General features: G+C 46.4%; 1 protein-coding gene across 1 annotated transcript in view; it reads left to right on the plus strand.

Moving 5' to 3' along the window:
- Positions 1 to 1,168: 1,168 nt before the first annotated feature.
- Pdk (pyruvate dehydrogenase kinase) overlaps positions 1,169 to 20,141 on the plus strand; it is a 70,061-nt gene continuing 51,088 nt past the window's right edge. Inside the window, exon 1 of the mRNA XM_050179219.3 lies at positions 1,169 to 1,612. Within this exon, the coding sequence (XP_050035176.1) occupies positions 1,510 to 1,612 (103 nt within the window). The 5' untranslated portion in view covers positions 1,169 to 1,509. The remainder of the gene's footprint in view (positions 1,613 to 20,141) is intronic.

Below are 20,141 nucleotides of genomic sequence, written 5' to 3' on the forward strand. Positions count from 1 at the left end.
TTTTCGTTGCGAAACGATCGATGCTCGGAGAGGACTGTAATCCGAACGAGCGGGCACACCAACTGGCGCGAGAGCTCACATTCCACGTCTGCGGTCCGCCCTCTTGCTTCAATCCAGCCTGGAGGGACCTAGACAACAAAGACCCGCTTGTATCATACCACGAGATCACTTCAAATCATAGGTTATCACGAAGAATTTTTCCTCCTCCTCACCCAAAGCTCAAAAAAGCACAGACCGTCACTTACAGACAGTTGCAGACTAGGACATACATCACACCAACAACACTAAGCAGGATCAATCCTGACCTTCCTACTGAATGCCCACACTGCGGCCACAAATACAACAACTTCGAACACGTACATGCTCTGGCTGTGCCCTGCCAACGCGAGCACGGGCTTTCCCGACCAGTCTTCCTGGGACTCAGCGCTCAAAAGCACAGAGCTCATCGCTCAGCTCAAGGCTGTCCAGAGGGCCCGGGCCGTCGCCGAAGGACTCTGTCTACCGGCCCCGACCTGGATGGTGCCGCCGGATTGATTTCCCCTCAGGATCTAAATAAAGTTCTAACTCACTCACTCGGAGGGGACGCGCGCATGTGTATGGGCGCCACTGCCATCAAATTGACAAATAAAAAAACATGCAATATTTTCTGAAAAATTTCAGCCCCTTTTTAATAGGATTTGAACGAACTGTGCGTCTCAGAAGCTTATTTTATTTGCATTAATATGCATATTAGCAGGGTGAGTACAACGTATGAGTGTTGTTTTAGGCGCAATCAGCCATTTCCTTGACTGCTATGGGCAGGAAGACGACTGTTCGGGTAAAAAATCTGTGGAGTGCTACCTATGTAGCCTCTGTAAGTTTAAGTAAATAGAATAGCACACAATTGTTTTGTTTAGCTTCAACACCGGCCTAAATAGCCGGTAAAGAAATTGCTGTCTGCTACACTGAGCGACGCGCTCGCAGCGCCACTTTTGAACATCCGCACATTGCTTTGTGCTGCCATCTGTTAACAATAATTGCAAGTTTACGGACAAAAATTCTTTAGTTGTTGCAGAATCTTATGACGTATCTCTATATTTTAATATTTTATTGCATTAGTAAGTCTAACAAAGCATTTTTTTATAATTTTAGATTCTAAGGTGGCGGACACCATCTTGAACCTGGCTGCCTGGGCGATCAATCGTGGAAAGTCGAACCCCTTTCGTCAGCTGCCGAGACGGACCAATCCTCAACTGCAAACGTAGACACACCTCCTCCTGATTTGCTTACGCGCGCCGACGACAGCCTTGCAGTGACGTCGAGGTCACACCTGACACATTACATTCACCTGGTCATTCCCAACAAGCGTAGTCAAGCAGCTACAATGAGCATCCGAATGCACTGGTGAGGTGGCCCCGACTCAGTGAGCGTTTTTTGCTTGCCCACATCGCGCTGCAGGGCTGCGCTCCCCGAATGCAAGAAATTCTTCGTGGTGCTCTTCTCTGACGAACGTTTCCAGCCTAGCCCAACATGAGAATCACAACGCGGCTACTTAAGGACATCGGAAAGATGTTGGACAAATACTCGCGATTCCACCCGTCGCCGCTGTCCATCAAGCAGTTCATCGATTTCGGTAAGTACTCGTTCGCTATTTAAGGCGATACACACCCGGGATGGAAAATTTTACAGCTCCTTTTCGTGGGGGTTAGGTGATCTGGCTTCGCTGAGCAGCGCCGCTTCGTGTTGGTGCTGTAGTTGGTAGTTTGATCGGTTTCATGTCTTGTTCCATCATTTGCGCGCAAGTGGACGGATGTTGCTGAGCATCAAGTGGCTGCATTCGTGAACATAGCAGTATCATAGCACTGCTGTCTGCTTTCGTGAAGAGAGTAGTAGGTAGCAGTGCCGTGTTGCATTGAACTGCTCACCAAAGAGGCTGCAGTTCGCCTTAAACTTCCATGTTTACGACGTGTTTTTATTTACTCTTAGGGCAATGGCAATATATGTTGCAATATCATAACATCTTCAGCTGTGTTGGTGCGAGCGTTTCGTTGTAGCAAAACATGGGCTGCGCCTCGCTATGATTCTCGCGTTACGCCGACGATCACAGGCCTCTTGTTTCCGCTGCCGTCGACGATTGCGGCTCGATCATATTTGGGGCATCTCAGAGCGTCGTTCGAACGGAGGCCACGGCAGCAGTCTGACGCAACACGTAATTTAATCTTGCTGGTAAGGAAGCCGGCGTATAAAGCGGTTGCTTTATACAGAAATCGCTCCTTTGTTTATCCTTTTTGATTTCATTTTCCTTGCGTCATTTCAGAGGATTAACTATCACTCTTGCTGGATAGTCAAGCCTTTTCGTAAACGCGCAGCACAACGATCTCAGAGCAACGTCGCGATTCTTTGTTGCTGTTCGACACAGCAGCCCCGTTGCATGGTTTGTAAACAAGCATCTACTCCTAACTCCTGCATAATCGCAGGCTTTGAAAGCTGTCATAAACATGACACAAGGAAACACATGCAACTGCTGAAGCATTTATGCGTGTTTCACTTTTTATATATAGTAGTGTTCTCATTTTCTTATGCATTCTTGTGAACAGCTGCTTTGAACTTCCGTATGCCAGACTATAGTTTAGAAATAATAACACAGTTATTCAAGCATGCGCGTTCATCGAGTCTTGAGATAAACTTCCTGGAAAGGTTTTATTTTATTTTATTTTTTTGCTTGTTTCTTGTACCTTCGGTACGTCGTTCCCAGATTGCCGTTTTCATGTTCTTGCTTTGTTATTGTACGTACGAGCAGAAACGTGTAGGCAAAAGCAACTGTTCCTGCAGGGCGTTTGATTCCCATGCTACGTTCCTACAACAAACGTAAGGTACCTGCGCTACGGGGTCAGCGCGAGTGCTTTCCGCGTCTGGATGCTTCTCAACTCGTACTCAACCTCTAGCCAACTCGGCATACAGCAGCAAGGAGTTACAGGACAAATTCATTAGCGGTTTGAGAAATAAAAATGCTTTAAACGAGAACTATTTTGGTGCGATAACACATACTGGCAGGAGTGGGATTAGGGCACCTACGATTTGTTAACACGTAATTCGTTACCGACGGTATATAGGTGCGTGCAGCATAACAACAACTGTTCAGCTGGTGCAATGCGCGTGTTTGTTCACAAATAGGCAGTGCCTCTAAGCATCATATCCAAACGATTTCTCATGTAATACGCCCTCACGTTAACGTGCGAGCGCTTTAATTGCCGTTGCAGCTGTGTTACAGCAGGTGATGGCCGGGACTGTGGAAGCAGCTTGTCGCCGGCGCAGCCATCCGGTTTTGACCGGTCTAGTTTCCCGTGGAGCAAACCGGCTGACAGGCACTTCCCGCGCCGCTGCCTGGCGGCTCACCCGTGTGCCAAGGAGAAAGCGCCTTGCACTGTTTCACTCTGCTAACTTCGCGTGCGGCGTCTGAGCTAGTGCAGGTATTTTAGGTTATCTCTAGTGGAGCCCCGTTGAGTGCCGTTCGTACTCAGCTGCCGCGCTTGAACATCGCTAAATGAGAGGTGTCTCTCCTCCGCGATAACCAGAAAAAAAATGCAAGTGAATCTCGGTACGATAAGTCAATGAGGCACAGTGGGGGCGAAAATGAGGAGGAAAAAGAAGATATCAACATCTTGAGTATTGATCGCTGCGGAGTGACGTAACTTTCTGCTGCTTCTATAACTGTACCAGCTCAGAAAAAAAAAAAAGAAAGGATGCCTAAATAAGAAAATTTCGCACACAAACGAGTCTTCTTTTGGGAGTCACGTCCCATCATCATATATTGTCTTTGAGTGGATGAAATCTCGAAAACATTCAGTTCAGCTATGATAACCTCTGCTGCGTTAATTATTCTGACAAAGCTTTTTTTTTTTTGCCAGCAGTACTAGCCAACACCTCATCAAGGTTTCAGGCCATACTGTGATGTCATCTTGACAAGACAATACGTTATAGTGACATACTGCAGAGTGTGATGTCATGACGATGTGATGGCGTGGCCGTCGCATTCCATGAGATCAAAAAAAAAAAAAAGGGAAAATACGCACTGGTAAACTTTCTCGGCAGGCAAGATTCAAATAGTATTGGCCGAGTTTTGGAAACTTACTTAGCAATGATTGTGCTTGAAAGCGGCGAACACCGTTGAAGTGTCAACGCAGTCGCCGGCTTTTTGCCTGTACTATGCCCGTTTGTTCACAAACAGATATGTTTACCAACGTGTACGTACATTGCCTACTCAAAAGTAAAATAGAGTGAAACCGCCCTTTGGTTGTGCGTAAATTTGTACTTTTTGAAAGAGGCAATGTTCTCGCCGTCGTTGCAGTCGTCACATTCATCGATCGGCCCCCCTTCCGTATATTCAAAACGAGCCTACACCGCGTACCGTCGGCGGGACAGTGTGAAGGCGGCACGCGGGCGCACATGTGTACGTTTACAAACAAGCGGCCTCCTCCGAACGATGACCTTGAGAAAACCGGGTTGTCGTTACAGCCGTGGCAACTTCCTGCTTGCTGCACATCCGTCGTGCTTATAGGATCGACTGTATGTCAACAATATGTCAATTTCTTTCTTCGCAACCGAACAGCGAACGCAATTGCACGCCGGAATTAAAAAAAAAAGAAATAAGAGTGTTAGTAAAAGTAATAAATTCCAAAAAGAACTTGTCAGTTTTCTTGGTGTAAGATACGCTTTTCTTTCTTGCTTTTTTTTTTTGCCTGTCCCCTTCCCGGAGTTTACATCCGCACGTTTGCTGTCGAGTCCTGGTGCTAGCGAACACTGTTTTCTGTAAAGCGCGAAATCAGTCTGACGTGTTCAGCCTTCCACAGTACGCAGAGTAGTGGCAAAACAGATGTTCATTTCTGTGTGGCTACGAACCCATCTACATATACTGGACATTTTATAACCCGCACTGGACATAAAATAGGCTGATGATGTACACATACGGTTCGTCGAATAGGCAGTACGCCTCAGAAATCTTCCTCTCGTGGCGTGAAATGTGAAGAACTTGTTAATTTTCATAACGAACGTCACCGAGTTTCTCCTTGTGCAGAGTAGAGCTTCGATTTTTTTATTTGCATTGCTCGTTTTCGGCACTTCGGTCGCGTACATCCAGCCTATCAGGGTTTTGAGCTTCTCACGATGCTGAAGTACTGAGAACCATAGAGGGCGACCGACCAGGTGACCACTTAAGTGAAAAATCAGTGGTATATTGCCCCGCATCTTTGCTATGTTGGCAGCGTATTCCTCCGTTCGCGTGAAATATGTGGACTTCCTTGCGGTCGAGGCTTTTGTTTTCACAAAATCTGGATCAGCTGTACGTCGCAAGGCCCTCTACAGCTCCGCTGCTGTCGTGAAATTATAGATAAGTCTTCTCAACGTACTCATGACGCCTTCATGATTCCGATATTAGTATGGTCTCCAAGACCTTGTTTCAGATATAGTGGGAACAAGTGGATGAACCATGCAGCTTTAAGTATAAACCCCATGCAAGCGATCTTGCACGCGACAGCGACAAGCGACGCGATGGAGATGGCTGTCGCGTTCGCTCGTCGCCTACAAGTTGCACCCCATGCGAGCGATGACTTCGAGCGACGTCTCCCCAGTGTTGCCGGTATGAGAGCAGCAATATAGGCGCCGAAACTAGCGTGACGCGTGCTTTATTAACTTAAGTTGATGTATTTTACTGTAAAAAGCAGCATAAAATATTTCTGAAAGTCTTGCAGTAGGTTCTTATCCTTGCACCTATAAAAATTCAATCGTTTGCTCGTTCCGTGCGACAATCGGAAGTACTGGAGTTATGTACATCCAGTTCCGGCTTTGCGCTATTGGCTAGTCGCTCATAGCACTTCCGGGCGACGAGCGACGAATTCTAGATTTGCAAAACCGAGCGATCGCGCGACAAGACCGAGCGATCTGTTCAAGCGACGGCCCGATCCGTCGCGCGAACCCGTCGCTCGTCGCTGTCGCGCACGAAATCGCGCTAATGGGGTTTAGCCTTTAAAGAAATGAAGCAGCCTGCATGGCATATTGTTAATATACATTCAGACAAAAGCCTCATTTCTTTGTGGTGTCGCCGTTGAAAAAGGCTTCGGAATTATGTACTGATATCGTGGAACAAACGGTGCTATCGACGATCGCCTGTCATTTCACTGTCCTATACTGCATTGTCAAGGACGACGTTGAGGATAGGCGTGTATGAGCCTCGCCTGACAAGCTGCGGTTGCAAAAGTTCGCAGCGAATGTGTGAATACACCGGACTCGCGATCGCGCTGCAGTTCGATTTCTCGTCGATGGGACATATGTTTCGCATACCTCTCTCTCCCCTTTGTGACACCTCGGAAAGCAAGCGCGTTGCCGTAGCTTCATTTGCATTGTTAGTCTATATGGTGCAAAACTTCCGAGTTTATTCTATGTTTTCCAATCGTTCTCCTAGCTCGTGCCTGTTAAGAGCTGTGTGTTCACGCTGCAAACTTGCATTAGTTTATTTCTGCATCAATTGCGCGTCCCCTCCTTGTACTTGCGAAATGCTCTTTGGGCGCGTCTAGTGTTATTACTAAATATTTATAACTTCTTAACTGCAGTTTTCAGCGCGGCGGCAACACTCCCTCGGCACATTCATGGCCACTCGTGACGCAATCTCGCCCTCCCTTTAGTATACCAGGCTGCAACTCTCCTAGCATGTCTCAGCTCCTTGAACGCATGCCCCGAGATAAGATTACCAACCGGCGAGACGAGGGACGAGCATCATCATCTCCCTGTCGTTTCTCCTGACTGCAGTAGTAGCTGGGAGTTGCGAAATTCTCGAGAGATTTCGTTCTTTTATCCTGCTGTTTCAGCTCTGCATTCCAGCTCACGTTCACTGCTGCGCTAACAGTGCGCGTGCATGCTATAATTCCAGACGTCCATTCGCCATGGGGTTAACCGGCCGTGATTATTCTTGAATTTTTTAATTGCTGCCGTTTAACTAAGAGACGTTGGCTACATGGCTAGTACGTCTTTCCCGGTGTTTACTTTCCTGAATCGCTTACTCTGGACGGTCAACCGTATAGACAATCAATAGGCAATTCCGCACAGAGTGAATAGAGAAAGAAGCATGTGACAGCGGGGCTGTTAGGCTAGAGCTTGTCTTTCTTATTAAACGGCACTCCCGGTACTGATTATTCCCTCCAATACAAAAATACTATTTTGGCTAATAAAATATAGGGACTTTCTTATTCATTCTCGTATGTTAAACGTGTAACTTGCCAAGTGAAGGCAGGTAGTTAAGTTTACAGAATTAATATACGGTCCAAACCTATGGTCAAACCACGTCCAGCCCGCACGTTCGCTCTAAAGCGAACTGAAAGTGGGCACTGGAACTTCAATCGATCTCACCTATATACTCAAGTGAGCCCTTCGTGATTGCGATGATTCACTACCTCCATGTGCCCTCTCTCCAGCCGCAGAGCTTATCGTTGTATAGGAGTGAACAACCAGCATCGAGGGTCTCATGGCCCTCAAATCATTTCGCACTGTGCATAGAAGAAACGGAGCGTGCAGCGTGCTTAGGTCACCTGTGAAGATATGCCAGGGCAAAAAAATAATAATAAATAAATAAATGAATCAAGAAGTTATGCCTCTAGTATAGATCTCGACATCCGTTTTCAAACTTAATCATTTATGTCGTTGATGGCAGCACTTCTGAATTTACACGACAAAAACGCCTGTGAACGTGAACCGGCATCACCCGTGTCTCATCCAGACATTTCCAGACTGAGTGGAATGTCTCCTTATGTATACGATATCCATCGCGGCTTCATCCATCATAGCTAAACCTCCACTTCTTCACTTCACTTTGCTTTTACTGTCTCGCCGGCTTCCATCTAGACCGCCGGATCAGCAGTGCATAGTCATACAGTTAGTCTTTCCGGCTGGAAGCGGTTCAAAACGGGCCCTGCTGTCTGCCCGTGATAAGCGCCTCCAAACTGCGCTTCTCTTGCGTTTAGCGTTCGTGAAAACTGTGCTGTCGCCTCACGCTGCCATGGTTAATCCTTTTCTTTGGAGTACGCGCTTATACTGCGGAAACCGCCAAGCGTATTGCGAGCCTGTCAGTACAACGCATCGTTGCTAGTGCGGCGCGGCGCATCTCAGTTCACTGGAAGCCTTTTTTTTTTTTTATTGCGATACTGGTTACGTTGACTCGCGCTCATGAGATCTCGCCGCTTGTGTAGATTTCGTATCGAGACGGTTTCTTGCATAGGGTCACGTGGTTAATTGGCTGTCTTCCATGCATATGAAATGCGCCTGTAGAAGGAGTGCTGCGTGCGTTAAAAGCCTCCTGTACACTATTAGCTGGTTTAAAGCGCATGTGTACGCAGAACTTACTGCGCAAGCGCAATTCAGATTAGTCAGTTCATTGCATGCGCAAGTTTGCGTAATACGGTATGTAACGTCAAGACGTCCATTGCGTCGAGGAAAGCACGATGTTTCTGAGGCCGTTTAGGAATGACGGAACGTACACTGTATAATAATAATGATGACGATAATAATAATAATAATAATAATAATAAATATAATAATAATAATAATAATAATAATAATAATAATAATAATAAAGGCAGGGTCACCACTCGTCAAGCGGTACGTCAACGTACGTGTCTTACGCAGTGAAAGCGTGTCATAAAGCTATTTCGCTTGTCGTACATTCTCGTACGCATAAGCTTGACCTACCTAGTTGTTAGAAGTTTCCTTACTTTCTCGGCAATAAGTGTTCTGTTGAAGTTTCAAGCTGTAGATGAGTGCTTACTGGGTTGTCGTCTGACCTGATATAGAATGAAGGCATTGCCAACGTTCAGAATAACGCATTGAAGAAACTTGGATACGTAAGAACAGTACTTCAGAATTTTGCCACGGAAATTAAACTCATTGTATACAAATCTTATATATCCCCACATATCCCAATTTGACACCTCAAAACTCTGATGTAAGCAGGGGAAAGTTAACGGAAAGCTTCTAGTAATCTTTTTTTTTTTTTGCATGCTCGTGCAAGCTTTCACTTGTGGATAGTTAAGGAAATCATATACAAATTAGTTAGTAAACTAAAAATTATTTACTCATAAAGATTGCACTGTTTTTCGAACGAACGTACTCTCCGTGGCCAGAAATAGAAGTTTGACAAATTGTTCTCATTTTGCTGCATGTGTAAATTGACCGATGCCGGAATACGCGGCTATAATCTTGGACCCATTTATAAAGTCTAATATCAGCCAAATGGAGAACGTCCAAAGGAAATCAGCAACGTTTATAATTCACTTGAAAGGCATACTCCACAGCTTACTTAGAGACAGAAAACTTAGAGATGTTAGAGACCTGACAGTATCGTGACTGATTGAATGTATTCTACTAGATTTACCATGGTCAATTAGTGTGCAACAGGAACATTTATTTTAAATCTTATCGCTCAAGAGGTCAGAATTATCTTCTGTCGCAGCTACGCGTGTTCTTTTTTAGAATAAATCACAAACTGAGATTACTTGAGTGCTCAACAGGTTTAATGTGCGAAATTTCCTTTTCCTTGAAGTGCGCTCTATACCTATGTACTTAGTTACTTGCGAAAAGGAATTCGTACTGTGTTTGCACAAGTTTGTGAGGCCGTGCTCTTGTGCATCATATGTGCATCTGAGATGTGCGCTGAGCTGGCGTTGTGCTTGCGAAAGCTAGCTGTTCGTGTCGTCGTGTCTGAAACCTGTTGTGTGTCATATGCCGAATCACGCAAAAATGACTGGAAAAGCACAAACGTCCGCACCGAAACCTCGAAGGCAACAGCAGTCGCTCGCCGAGCGCTTGCTATAGATGGCGCCACAATATTACACCGCAGTAAACACAGAGGCTTGAATAAAGCACGTAGTATATGTAGACTAGCTAGCGCAGGTTGGTCAATGTGCCTTTGACGCGGCGATTCATGAGCAAGATCGCATACTACGCCAGCAGCACCAGGTACAACAGAGACGTGAGATTGCTTTTACAAGTCCTTTGAGTCCCAGTTTTTGCGAAGAGACCTTAGTCCTCTCTCTCTCTCTCTTATATATATATATATATATATATATATATAGTTCTTTTCTTGCGAAGTCTTTTGCTGAGCTGTGCTGAGCACGAAAATATTAAGTTATTAGAGAGTTTTAGTTTAGGGGACGCAAGCAGCTTGCGTACGTAAGAACTAGGGGCGATGGTAGTGCGCATGCGCAGGCCCCTACGTCCGTGTCTGCGCATGCGCAGTACCGGCGCCCCTAATTCTTGCGTGCGCAAGCCGCTTGCGTCCCCTAAACTAAAGCTCTCTATTTACTCTCTGCTAATGCTGGCTTGGAGCGTTATGAGCCTAGGACAATCAACGCCGCCTAGCTGTAACCAATGGCAATCGCCGCAGTCCACGGTGGGGCCGGAAGAGTCATCCGTCAGCGTTTGTGTGCTCTCACTTGTCGACGTTATCAGCGTGCCCCCTTGTCACCTGCCCGCGTGGAAGGTCGCACGCGCCTTCAACGACGGCGGCCACGCGATAACAGGCCGTCGGTCATCTCCGGTTTCGCTTATATATATATATATATATATATATATATATATATATATATATATATATATATATATATATATAATCTCCACCCATGTATTGCAACGACGGCGGAGGTCGAGCGAATCTAGCGCTTTCGCTTTGTTATCGTAACCGCTTATTAAACATGCACGTTTACGCGTTCTTGGGCCGCTAGGAAATCGAAATTACGCGCAACACGCTTATTTCGGTAGCTGTTGTTTACTTTTGAACCCGACAAAAGATAACTGAAACGTAAAAAAACGACGACTCTTTTACTGCACAGTCATCCTAAAATGTGCACACATATAAAGGCTTATAGTAGTGTAGCATTATCTTATCACGTTGTTTCTTGCGCTAGCCATCAGGGGTCTCACAGCGGTGGAACTTGAACGACGGGTTGGTATACTGCCCTTTCAGCTTTAGGGGGAATTTCTGCTTATGGGGAAAGTTTTGCCTGGACGCGCGCCTGCCAGCCTTTTTTTTTTTTTTTTTTTACTGCCACGAAGGCGCAGAAGGGATGTCATAGAGCCATTAGCCGCTTGCTGTTTTTCAATTATTCATAGGCGTAAGGGTATCAGCAGGTATCACCTTTTTCACATAGAGTGTTTTCTCCTATTTTTCCCATTTTATCCAGATGCAGCCAATTCGCGCAGCACAATATCTTCATCGTAATTTATAATTCTCATCGCACCGACAGTGGGCACCACTTTAGCGAATCGTGGGTACCTCTCGGCATCGCAATAGCACTTCACTCTTGCATATAGCTTTGAACTGTAGACATGGCATAAATGTATGTTGTGGAACAGCAGCAATGCTCCAGGACACGTCTTCGTCTTTCGGCCATATACACTTCTACGCGGTGCTGAAATACTCTCGAGAGTTAGCAATTACAGTTTACTATACGTGCTGTAATCTTAACAGGAACTTGGTAGCCTGCAGACTGAGCGAAACAGCTATGCTTGGCCTCGGAATTTATGGATGACTGTGCACAGAGCTGTTAACATGCGCTGAGATACCGTTAAGCAGTAGATAACGCCGACACCTGAACTCTCTTCGTATTGAGAAGCCATCTGACAACTCGCACAGTCAGTCGGGGCCAAGTATATTTATCAGATACAATCATGTGGCTGTTACCGTGTGCCGAACTAGCAGCTATAACATGAGCATGCGTGTATGTTACAACGGCATCGCCTATAATTGCAAATGTCGAGGCTGCAAAACGGCGTCTCGGGGTTGCTAACGCAAAGCAGTCAGTGGTATGAAGGAGCCTGTGCAGCCTCTAAGAATGCCGCCCTCTGCCCCTCAGCGTTGTGGTATATATACTGTGAGAAACATTACTGCCGCTGCTTTCTTTTAACTTTTTCCTTTCTTTTTCTTCATGGAGTGGAAGGAAGTGCAGTTTCATAAAATCGTGCAATTGAAGTCTTGTTTAGCGAACCTGATCGAGGGGTCACGAACACGAGGCCTGCATACAGGCCAGAGTTTTTGTCTGCGATCCGCATGACCCCAGACTTGGTGTTTGTCTCCCCCTCAGCTGTATTTCACGTCGGTCCCAGGAAACTTTTTCCCCCCTTTGTCGAACTTCTAGTATGAAGCACGACCGGCTGGAAGCTACGTGTCAATATGGCGGAGCAATGGCTGCATGCAGGTTTATTGATTCGCTGGTTTAACGTCCGAAAACAACACGAAGCCTATTTGAGACGCTGTAATGGATTCCTCTGGATTAATTGATGTTGATCTGTCTGGGGTTCTTTTCTGCGCACGCAAAGTCCGGTAGACGCGATTATTTTTTGCATTCCGCCTCCATCGTAATAAGGTCGGGAATCAAACCCGCGACCTCGCGCTTAGCAGCAGAACATATACGTTCTCTAAGCTACCACGGCAGGTGGCTGTAGTTTTTGCGACCTCTGGCGTACGTATATAGTATAGACCGTTGCTGCACACACTTTGACTTAGGGACAGCCGAACATTTCGACTAAGTATAGCGCTAAGTGAGGGCGGATCAACTACGTGAGGTAACAACGGCATCGCGCGACTACAAGGCACTTGGAAATCATGCAAGCAGCTCTCTCTCTCTCTCTCTCTCTTTCTTTCTGTCTTTCTCCCTTGGTTGTTGCGACCTCTGACTCATACTGTGGCACGAATATGTTTCCGTTTTTCGAGTGACTTGCATCGCTTTCCCCTAAGCCGACCTCGTGTCGGACCGTCCCGTCGCCCCTTGCTTGCACCGACAGGTCCAACTCTTTCTTCGTTTCATCCACGTTCATGCGAATATGCGACGTTAGCGCAGCCTTCTCTATGCGCATGACGTGTCCGCGGTATGCGAGTCGCAGACAACTGCCGTAGTGGACGAACAGAGATCAGCAACTCTGCGCGCTCCCTTTGTAGTCGTTCACTCACGAGCGCGAGCGTATTGTTTCCTTGTGTCTTTCTTCTATATCACATCGTCTACCACGCGTTGGATATGCGCTGTTCGCCTCGGTAACGTCCACAGCGCGGAATGTAAATAGCGGGACATTGTATGCGGGTGCTGTATTCCATTATGCTAGCGATGCGCTTCTCAATAAGTACGTTTTTGTTTTGTTTTTTATCGTTACCGCCGAAGCGAATACGTAGAGTGCTCCTTCGGTGGCGTTATAAGGCGCGGCAGACAGCGGCTTTCCACGAAGACCCCAGATGCCGGTGTTCTGTTGCTGTGGCGTCCGTCACGTATGCGCACAATGCTGCTGTGCTACGTGTCAGTTGTATAGTGTGCCAGCAAGGCGTCCAGCCAGCGCTTTTCTGCAAGATAATTGGCCTTGCTTTTTTTTTCTGCCCTGTGCACAATGTTTACGATGACGTACTGTGCTCGGCAGTCAGGGCTATAATGATCGAAATGGGAAAAACCTGTTAAAGGACCATTGCTGTGTTTTCTCGAGAGAGGAATTATGGCAGTGATCGCTTATTATATGTGTCCGCCTGCTCCTTACGGCTGCTGCTTTACTGTGTTCGCCCTTGGCACCGTCGGTTAGCCTTGATACAATTACAGCTTGTATCGTGCACTTCCAACTCGACCAGTCCCATATATATGCCCTTCGGCTAAAATGCTACTGGAAAGAGCTTATGGTGTTCGGACCGCCCGCTGTCTCACGCTGCCGCTGCAACGAAATGATGTCGCAGTAGAAGGGCTGACTAGAGAACGTGAAGTCCGAGCGAACTTCGCATGGCCTGAGGAAGTGGATCACACTAATACCGGCGTCCCTCGTCAGCCGTGTCACCTGTAGAATAGTATATATGCTTGGGCTGGTTGGTAAAACATAGTTACACTGGAAGCTTAGCGCGCAAAGGACGATCCGCAAAGACTAGACAGGACAAGCGCTAAACCTGTCACCTGTACGTGTCCAGAGTGAATAATCGAGTACAAAATGACGGAGTAAAGGACAGCAACCGTAGAGCAGAAAAAAATAACAATAATGTGTGAATTTATGCGTATTACGGCGTTAGTAGTGTATACAGATATGAGCGGTGATATGGACGAAACAGAACCAAAATCTTTATTTCAGCTAGTTCGTAGATGATATTCAAAGAAATTTACGGCGCAAACTAGACGACGGCATAGAACACAAACGAGAGGGCGGACACGGTAAGCTTGCTTGAATGAAATCAAAAGAGCGCGTTTAAGAGTTCCTCTGAAATCATTTCCTGTTATCCTGCGAGTGGTGCCAGAACTTTCCTCCTGCTAATATTAGTTTACCCTGTTGGGTTAGGACGCAGGTTACAGAATTCACTTAGCGTCCGTGACGATATATACACGTGTACACCTCCACGCAACCACAGGCACGTGCTTGACATAATCCGCGCAGGGTCTGTTTTCCTTACGACAGCTTCTGACGCAGGTACGGCAGGCAATTCCTCAACGCGGGCTCCGTTGAGGCAGCAACTTTTCGTATATGGTAACCACGTAGCTGCGAAAATGTATTTCAGCTACTTCGCAAGCACTCCCACGCGCTCGAACGTCTCAAAACACGGCCCGTGTGACGCTCCTGAGTATTTACTGCCACTCAGTGAAGTTGAACTAGCATGGACGCTTTCGCCTTTGGCCGGAATATGCCACAGTGCGACTCGCAGGGACGCGTATATACAGTGCGTAAGTTGACGACAAAAGTCCGTGAACCTTAGAGGATACTTTTTTTTTTGTCGCAGTCATTGTGCAACACTTGCAACATTGAAGTTTATAGTGTGCGCAGCAATTGGTTTAAAATAAGCAAACAAAGAAGTGATCTTTGCTTCGTACCAGGACAACGAAGCTTTATTTATGCTCGATTTTAGCACACCTGCGGCCCGACTTCCGGTGCTAGTTTGAGGCCCTCGCCTAGACCTTTTAATTTTGTTTGGCTGTTTGCATTGCATCGCTGGTGAATACATGCTTCGCAAGTGACACCCAGCCCTGCTGTGCAACGTTCACTCGCAAAGAGTAGCGAACTAGTGAGTACTTGTTTGCCTCTGCAGCGTATTGGTTTTCAGTGTCATGCGTGTGTCTAGAGGTTGGAAATGACGGTGGCATTCGTAACTTGTTTCTGAGTTGTGTGCGTATACAAAAGTCTCGTCGCGTACGTAGGAACACGCGTAATGCCTTGGTGAGCGTCGAGTGCCGCGCACGTTTATCCGCCTTGCCTCCTGTACATCGTCACGCCGTTGACAACAAGGGGTGGCAGTGACGCAATGGCTGAAAGCGAACCTGGAAATGTAGATGTAGCGCAGTGCCTTCTCGCAGAAAACTTCTGCACACTGCCAGTTACTATACGTCTGCGTCTAGCGCTGCGCTTCCCCATCACTGCTGCTTGTTCTCGAGGTCACTCGGGAAAAAAAGTAAGAAAAAAAAGGGGGGGGAAACTAAACGAAAACAGGAAAGGAAATCTAATTGCGAATCACTAGCGCCAACAGCATGCAAGCGTACTGTTAAGCGTTGTAAGATTAGCAGTGTATCTCGCATCGTTTCTTTTTCTTTTCTTTCTTTTTTTTTTTTTTTTTTTTTTATGAACACGCGCGAATTTTCCCCCTTGGCAAGTGCACAGTCGCGCCCGGCTTTGTAGCAGACGACTTGCGGTTAGTGGTGCTGGCATCTTTCTACACGCCTGTGCAGTTCAGTAACGTGAGTTCAGAAAGAACTTGCAGCTAAAGAGCGCCAGCAAAGTGATATAACCGCACTTTTGGGTGTTTTAGATCGTAACAGTGCACCGTACTGAGCATTCGAAGCTCTCCGCAAATGATCTACGCATCACCTTCCGTCTGAAGTCTGCCATATGGACCTTTATATTCCTGCCGCATACGACATTATGCATTGTTCTGAGACCATGGATCCCGAGTCCGAGACAAGAGGGAGAATCAGGCAGCCCGTGTCTGGGCGGCGATCCGTGCCGGATGCAAACTTCTGCGTCAGTCCGAGCCCGTGCTGTGGTCCGCACATGAATGCCAAACTTTCCTTTGGTAGCATTCAGACGGTGGCCGAGCTCAAAAAGGGCCACATTCTGAGATTTTGGCGCCTGCTTCTTAAATAAAATTCGGATGGCCTAAAATAATTATGAGCACACAGGGCGTTGCTCGTAACCCTCGAGGCATCTTGCGACTAAGGGAACGGTAAACACTGTCCTATCCACTCTCTGTGTCTTTCGTGCCAAAGGTGAGGCACTGTTGACGACATCGTGCGATATTCAGGATTTGGCGGTCCATTCGCAAATTTTGGTCGCTTTTCCATCATTATTTAGCTTCGACCCGTCGCTCCATTGTCGCTCTTGACACAGTATAATGTGCCTTGGGATTTCTGCATTTGTAGCGTCCTTGACATCTATTGCCTTTTATACGAGATATTCGGGTCATTTGACTGTGGTAAGAGAGGCATGCTCTCTTTTAGAGCTGCAGCACACCTTACCGAGGTACGTCAGTCCTTGCAGTTTATATAACCATAAATAAAGTACGCTTCGCGCGACTTTATTTCCTTGCACACATTTTGCGAAGCTTGAGAGTTGTACACATTAAAGTGCCTATACGGCATACCTGTCAACGCTCCGGAATTTTTCGTAAAGTTTACGAATTCGGGTTTGTCGTACGTTTTTACGAGTGTTGCGTCAAATATTTACGAAAAATGAACTGTGTTCTCGGAAAAACGCATGCAAAAAGAAAGCGTATGCTAAAATTGCATACAAAAACTAAGTTGTGATGTATACCGGCGCCGAGATCTTGTGCCAGCGCAAGAAGCTGTATGCCCGAAGGGTATTTAATTGCTTCGAACAAGTTTATTAGGACAAGTTCCTTAAGTGGGCCAAATCGGCAAGAGAAAAGTCACTGAAACAGCTGTCATGATATTTTGCATTCCTTGTAAGTATCTGCTGTTCCAAGTTTGCTGCTGCTTCTGTGCTGCGTCTAAGTCGTCGTAAATGAAGGGCGAATGCACTCACAACAAGTGTGTGCTCCGGGCAAACACGTAAAAAATGCTTGATGTACACCTCGCCCACCCTCTTTTTTTCCCTCGTTGTCATGTCCGCGGGGATTTCTTAAGAACTTTAAGCTTCGCAGGCTGGTTAGTAAACTCGAGTGCACTTACACATGAACGCGCTTACAGGCGTGCACGCTCTTGCCTATATTGACGCTAGAGCACCCCCGCTGCAAGGCAAATAAACTGATCCTGAAGCAACTAAAAAAAAAAATGTTATTCGAAAAAAAAGAACTCAGTTCAGAACACCGCACTAAAAACTTTGAGACTCAATATAGAGTTTTAGATTATGGGGACGCGCAAGCGTTTCGGGCACCCTAGCGCTTGGGGTCCCAACGCTTGTGTCCCCCTAATCTAACACTATCTAATGTCCAGATGACTATCGTTCCTCTCAAGCATATAGTCTCTCAAACCAAGCGGCAACTCAAAAATATTGCTTTCTTCGCTTCGCAGAAGCATTACATAGCGCTTAGGCTATAGAGTGTGGAGGTGCACTCACTCCGCGCACGCAAACTAATCGTTTGTAACGAGTTATCTTCGTGCTGTTGTTATTCTCTTCGTCTCTACTATTCAAGTATGCCGTCATCTGCGCATCGCCATCATGATCCAAAACCTCAGTATGCACCCTTGTTGAAATGCGAGGGCCGTTCTTGAGCTCGCTGTCTGGAAGCTTGCTGCCAGAGCTCCTCAGTGGCACGTATGGCGGAAGCGCCAGAAGTTCGAGGTTTATGCATCCCTGAGGCAAAGCAATCGCGGATGTATGTTTACTCGCAGCGAGTAATATGGTTGCTCAGAAAGTGTTGACACGCAGTGATGCGTTGCGCACGTGTGTTCATCGTTCCATGTGTACTGCCGGCGATGAGAAGCTCTGGCCGGAAATGGGATCCGGGACCACCGGTCCCTCAGCTAGCTGCCGCATGCTCCGCTGATCAATGCTTGCGACGCAGCCATCGGCGCGTGGATCGCTAACAAATTCTCTGTCGTATCTCTTGGCATCACCTCGTGCACAAACAACGTGGAAGACTGTCCCTTCTTTTAAACGCATCTTTTTCTTTTCTTTTTGCGTTCTTGTTTAGTTCCTCTTGCTCATCAATTCAAGCTAGTGAGGATAATAAAAGGCAAGAAAATAAATGCGGGTGGTCACGTCTAAAAGTCGCATTAAAAGCCTTCTCCAGAGCTACAATTTGTGCTCCGTATGTATTGCTTGCCCGGAGGCGTCGTCAAATGAGGTTTTAGCTTGGCTACGTTTGTTGACAGGAACACAACGCGTAGTTGCAACACACTCCGCATAATATACGACGTTGTACCAGAATTCCCCCCCCCCCCCCCCCCTTTAATACAACGCTTTCTTTACCTACTTCCCCTGGCTGAAGTGTGGGTTGGTCGGGTTCTTGCCAAGTACTCAGCAAGGATTGAATGCAAGCTATCCCTCAGTAAAATATCAAGAAAAGCACTTGCACGATTGTGGGATTTGAATGAAGATCCCCAGGCGCAAGCACTATCCTGTTGCGACCGGAGGTCCGAAGATGGGAGATGTTCATTCACCGTAAAGGAGTGAGGAAGCGTGGTGCTGGGCTAAACATTCAGGACGTTTTAAACACACACGTTTATATTTACATTTTGTACAAGAATAATGAACACTAAAAGCAAGGTGATCGCGTTCAAGTTCCAGCTGCCTGTCTCTTCGCCAAGCGTCTGTCTCCTCTTTTGACCCTTCCGGCGTCCTGGTCCCGTCGCCTTCCCCCAATCCGGCGTCAGGAGACGGATGGCTCCATCCCCCGCCAATGTGGAGACAGGTAGGCCTTTTCACCCGTGGAGAGCTCGGCCCAAAACACACGCACATCAGTGTACACGAACAGTGACAGATGGAAGCATAATGACGCGGCAGTTTGGGCTGATGTCAGCTGATGTGAAGGATGTCCCCTTGCAAATCGCCCAAGCCCTTCCTGGCGGAGCCCGACTGTTTGCCATGTATCACCGTAGTTGGAGGTGGCTCTGACGAGGTCGTCGGCTCGTTCACCATTGTCGCGTCCTCCGTGAGCGACTGGTCTCACGGGGTAAACGGCCGATCACAATCCCCAAGGCTTTGCACTTCTAAGCAAGCCTCCCAAGGCTTCCAGCACTTGCCAATCTACGCTCGCGGTAGCTCTTTGAGACATTTTAAGCGTTCATTCGCGCTAGTAAACTGATAAGTAGCGGCTAGTTTAGAGCGAGTGTGGAACCAAACAATGCTTTAGTTACGCCCATTCCCACAGTCCGTGGCATTCTCTTCGAAGAAATCTCTTCGAAGATTCCACACAAACTTGTATATGTGCCTATATGGGCCAATGAGGCATCCTAGTAAATAGAGCTTGATGATATGTCTGCATTAGTAAAGACGATACATCAAATCAAATCAAGATTTTATTTTATCTCTCAACAAAGAGAGAAAAGGGGGGTGGCGGGAGAAAGCTGCATTACTGCAGCTTGACTAAGCCCGGCCCCATATGGTACAATTCGACAGTGTGCAGCAGCAATATAGGTACATACGTCTAGGCACTTTACAGAAAATGTGAAGGAAGAAAGAAATAGTAACACGGATGCACAGGAAGTAAATTGTTTTCTTTTTCTTTGTAGCACAAAAAGAATGAAGCAACGGTATCAGAGAGGTACATACGAAATAATTTCAGAAAATAAGGTGTGACAACGCAGCTAAAAAGAAAATGAGAACAAAAATGAATACATCAGACGCATCAAACTAGATATAAATAGACGACAGACGCATATGTGCATACGTACGTACATATATACTATATATATGCATACACACATAGGTAGGAATACACATGCTCATGCATACTGATATATATATATATATATATATATATATATATATATATATATATATATATATATATATATATATATATATATATATATATATACAATAATCAAATACAAGTACAAGAATCACACAGCGGGATCTTGCGAAAGAAAATAAGTGAAAAAGGAACGAGGAGATATAGTATCCGGGTTTAATCCACTTGTAGTTAGGGTATTATCAGCAATGCGGTAGGATACAGATTGCTGTCCATAATTAGTGCGACAAAAGCGTGTAGCACGACT

The sequence above is a fragment of the Dermacentor andersoni genome, chromosome 5, assembly GCF_023375885.2.
Source record: "Dermacentor andersoni chromosome 5, qqDerAnde1_hic_scaffold, whole genome shotgun sequence".
In the NCBI taxonomy this organism is placed as follows: Eukaryota; Metazoa; Arthropoda; class Arachnida; order Ixodida; family Ixodidae; genus Dermacentor; species Dermacentor andersoni.